The sequence below is a fragment of the Sphaeroforma arctica genome (assembly GCF_001186125.1).
Source record: "Sphaeroforma arctica JP610 unplaced genomic scaffold supercont1.1848, whole genome shotgun sequence".
Lineage (NCBI taxonomy): Eukaryota > Ichthyosporea > Ichthyophonida > Sphaeroforma > Sphaeroforma arctica.
This window is the reverse complement of record NW_014038710.1, coordinates 572-5,132: the sequence shown is the minus strand read 5'-3', so window position 1 is coordinate 5,132 and position 4,561 is coordinate 572. Positions and strand designations below refer to the sequence as shown.

The 4,561-nt window shown below is 44.4% G+C and overlaps 1 protein-coding gene across 1 annotated transcript in view; it reads left to right on the top strand.

Annotated features, from left to right (window-relative positions):
* Nucleotides 1-4,060, top strand: part of SARC_11735 (hypothetical protein) — a gene marked incomplete at its 5' end in the record, with an annotated part of 8,779 nt that extends 4,719 nt beyond the window's left edge. Inside the window, 5 exons of the mRNA XM_014294173.1 lie at nucleotides 173-385; nucleotides 1,407-1,593; nucleotides 1,739-1,790; nucleotides 2,451-2,837; nucleotides 3,274-4,060. Of these exons, the coding sequence (XP_014149648.1) occupies nucleotides 173-385; nucleotides 1,407-1,593; nucleotides 1,739-1,790; nucleotides 2,451-2,837; nucleotides 3,274-3,454 (1,020 nt within the window). The 3' untranslated portion in view covers nucleotides 3,455-4,060. The remainder of the gene's footprint in view (nucleotides 1-172; nucleotides 386-1,406; nucleotides 1,594-1,738; nucleotides 1,791-2,450; nucleotides 2,838-3,273) is intronic.
* Nucleotides 4,061-4,561: the final 501 nt, after the last annotated feature.

Sequence of the window (4,561 nt, the reverse complement as noted above, 5' to 3'; positions counted from 1 at the left end):
TATATATATATAGTACTACTTTTTCATATCCATATTATTTTCTCTCCAGTGCCATATCACGCTCGCTGTTCGTGCACAGCGGTTCCCACTTCATTTTCCCTATTTCCACACCACTTGTACTATCTCCGTACCTATTCCACTAATCACACCACCCCCTTTCACCCACACATAGGTCAGAGCCTTCAGAGCCCAGCTGCTATATCCCACTTGGGCGGCGTCTCTACGTCGTCGTATCCAGACGGATACGGATAAGACTCGCGCCACCAATATACATGCCACAGCCACGTTCATAACCCTGTTTGATCTGTGCTACAGTGACTGTGACCTGGGAGAGTTCGGCATGTGGTCTCTGTTGTCAGGGCCGGCCTTTCATTTCTACTGCGAGGTAGGGTATTTCTACGTGCTTGTTTATTACACACTACACGTAGCAGTTAGGTTACTAAGGGTGGCATGAAAACATATGTTCTGTATCATCGGTTGTACTTGTTTACTACACACTACACGTAACACATATATTACCAAGTGTAGAATATATTACGTACCATCGGTTGTTGTGGCTGCCTGACGTACTACAGGCTACTATGTATCCCAATGTGATGTGTCTGGTGATATATCGCAGCCCTGACTTCTAGGACGAGTCGTAGGCTATTGTGTATTCTCTTGTGTCTGCTACATCTGTGTATTCTGCTGTGTCTGCTATATCTGTGTATTCTGCTGTGTTTGCTACATCTGTGTATTCTGCTGTGTCTGCTACATCTGTGTATGCTGCTGTGTCTGCTACATCTGTGTATTCTGCTGTGTCTGCTACATCTGTGTATTCTGCTGTGTCTGCTACATCTGTGTATTCTGCTGTGTCTGCTACATCTGTGTATTCTGCTGAGTCTGATACATCTGTGTATTCTGCTGTGTCTGCTACATCTGTGTATTCTGCTGTGTCTGATACATCTGTGTATTCTTCTGTGTCTGATACTTCTGTGTATTATGATCCCAAGATTGCCCTATCAACTTCCGGTGCGTGGCAGGCGCAGTACATGGTGCTGCAGTCATACACGCTGCTTCACTAGTGAATGGAATGGCCACTCGGCCCTGCACCTGACTCCATAGGTTAAAAGACATGCTAGGTATAAAAAAGGCCCATACCCTCACAAAAAAACCCACAGTATCACAAAAAAACCCCATTCCCTCATCCGCCACTGGTGGCATGTGGGATACTGCACATAGTTTATATAGCGCGCCTCCGACGGTGCAAGTGCACTCGACAATAGGTTGCTTGTACTCAGTGAAGATATCTCATTCCATGGGATAAAGTACATTCCACTCACCGACCGTTGTCACTGATACCTACCTACACTATACATACCTACACTACGTACCCACGCCTGTCCGTTGCACTCTCATACGATCAGAATGCGACCACACACCTGGTAGCTACCGAGGAGTATATTGCAGACTTAGCGGCACGAGGGATGGTGCAGCAGCACTTGCTCACGGGCCGCCCACATGGGCCATCTCGCGAATATGAAGTCTCGTTACCTACGCATGAGGCTAACAAGGCCGCAATAGAAGGGAATCTGGTAGCTTTAAGGACCCCAGGTGTGTGGAGCGGTTGCTTATGGTTACTGCATTTGACGCCGAAGCATATATGTATGAGGTCGGATTGGTGGTTCATCTGGAACTCGGTTTAAACGTTTCTCATTCAACGCGAATACCTGTACCTTTCGTTTGCCTTCCAATTCAGGGATAACCAGTGTGAAAGTGTTATCACAGGGCCGACGTTTTATACTCCAAGGGTATGTGACTTGCTGCTTTCCGTGTGTGGCTGCGCTTATTGCGTTTTAATTTTCAATCTGTTTGCATGTATGTCCCAGCGAGAGTACGGCCCACACAGGTGTGCGTTATTTGCGTTGGTTGGTATATATTGTACTAGCACAATAGACTGTTCCAAAACCTATGCTACACCAATTGTAGTACCCAAGCTAAGGGTGCAATCACAAAAGCGTTAAGCGTTTGAACGCGGCAACACAAGCGGTAGCAAACCTGACAGATATATACCAGACAGAAGCGGAATGTTCCCGAAAGTTGAGTCCAAACGGTCTTTCATCTCTTTATCTTGAAAGTTTGCTTGGGATCGATTCATTGCTAGTGCTACTGCTATTAGAAGCTTATGAAGTCCTATCATAGGTGTGCGTGGGGGGTTTGCTGATGTCGTAACATTGGGTTTGTGAACTGTCTGAAGTATTAGTGAGGCTGGCAAATCTTAATCGAATTTGGGCGGCGCTCACACCCATCTACTGTAGTAATATGATCTTTTATCACCAGTTTTGATGATTTGGACTGCGACGAGTTGCACGTTTTTAACGTAATTGCTAGCATGCCATACCGTAACTAACCGCACATTTAGCTACAGCTGTTTAACCTTCAACTGTTGACTTGTGGTATCATCTGCACAGCACCTATCATGCAGCAGTGGAGATGCGCTCGAACATTGAGCTGATGGCGTTCAACAACACAACGCAGAACTATGCGTTAAAGAAAATGTTTAATTCCGACACAAGAAGCGGCGGCGGTCGCCATGGCAACGCAGGAAGAGCGCCCCCTCGCACACGAGACGGGCGCGAGGAATCACGCATACCGTTACACACACAGACAAACAAGACTACTCACTCGCAGCGGAACGCCCCCAAAAGTACCCGAACACAGGCGCAACCACCCACACACACAGAGGGACACACCTCCACACGCACAAGTACGCGAACGACGAGGTCTAGTCATCCGAAGACACATGCACGCGAAGAGGAGCATATAGAAAGAGAGCTGCGGGAGCAACGAACTGCTGGGTAGGGAGATGTAGTCTCCCATGTGATGCATGACTCAATGATAGTACATTGACTCCAGATATACTTCAGAATATATATATATATATATATAATATAGAAGCATATGTAGATATATGAATACTATATATATATGTATGTATGTATGTATGTATGTATGTATGTATTGATATATGTATATACATATATATATATATATATATGTGTGTGTGTGTGTGTGTATGAATATATTATATATATATATATATACGCACATTTCTATACTTGTATATTTATTCACATATATATCTATGGATGTATTTGTATACACAATTATATATCAATGCTTGTCCGTGTTGGGTTCGTGTGTTTGTGTTTGTGTGTATGCCAACATGTATATCATGGTATACTGAGCCTTTACAATAACTTACCCATACTGGCATTCGTTGAATACATACAGACCGGTCAAAAAGGAAAAACAGAAACCAGAACGAGCTCACTTACGGCCAACACAGGCTATGAGATCAACGCGTGCGCAGCGGGATACGAAAATGAAGACGAGAAAAGAAGCAGATTTGGTGGAACAGCAACGAAAAAGTATATGTCAACACATAAAGTTACAGTCACAGCCACAGGCATAGATGCAAAATCAGCTGCAAACATACTAGAGCTGACGAGAGAGCCTTCGACAAACAATATGATGATATTTAGTATAGCGGATTTGTGGTACATGGGCCCTATGCGAATGATAGACATGCACGTACATCGGCGTGTGCGTCGGTTTGGACGCGAGCTATTCTGCCCGTATTGGCATGGTCTCCTATCTTTGTCAGGCATAGGCACCGATTTAGTAAATCCTATACCTTATATCGAGGGGAGACTGCAATTATCACCACATATGCAACTCTTACAGAAAGTGTGTAGTTAGTTGTGACCAGCCATGAGCCTAGCGACCGCAAACCCCAGAAACAATGGAGGTTGCACAAACACAGAGTACCTACACGCACAAACAACCCCTTTGAGCCTGTACAAGTAACAAGACAATGATATACATCGTAACACACCCAGCTGAACTAAACCACACAAACAAGCATAGCCATGCGAGTTTGATTTTGCAAAGTATGCAGCAGTTACGGTGCGTACTGAGACTACAATACAACCACATACGGGGAACCACAGGGGTTGTTTGCTGTCGTTAAACCCAAACCCTAAACTTTTGAGGTACCACTTTAATATACGAGCACGGATCAAATCCGTTCAACTCTGTGTCGTATGATAGTTGCTGAGTGTATCATCTGCCTGACTGGTGTGAATGTTCATATACGCCACGTGGGTATGGTTGAGTCCTGGGGAATTTTCGGATGGTTAAAAGCACGGCTGTGATATGAAGGGGGTTAGTTATATATCTCTAAAATAAATAAAGAACCCGCATCTTGGTTGGCCTACCGAAACAAGCGTCAGCTGAGGCACCAACCAACGAACACATCGATGCGACCAACGTGTGCAAGCGAACATTTCGGTGAAAACTGGAGTATTGCAATATATATATATGTATATATATATATACGCAAGATATCCCTTTGTTTCAAACCATACGCTTTCGTTGGCAGTGTTCTGTCCTATATACTGTCAACAATATTAATAGTGATTTACTAATATACACTGACACTCAATACTACTAATGATACAACCTTACAGGCTTACACTCTACTGGGACTTAGGGGCTCTGGATTCCCGAGCTCACTCCT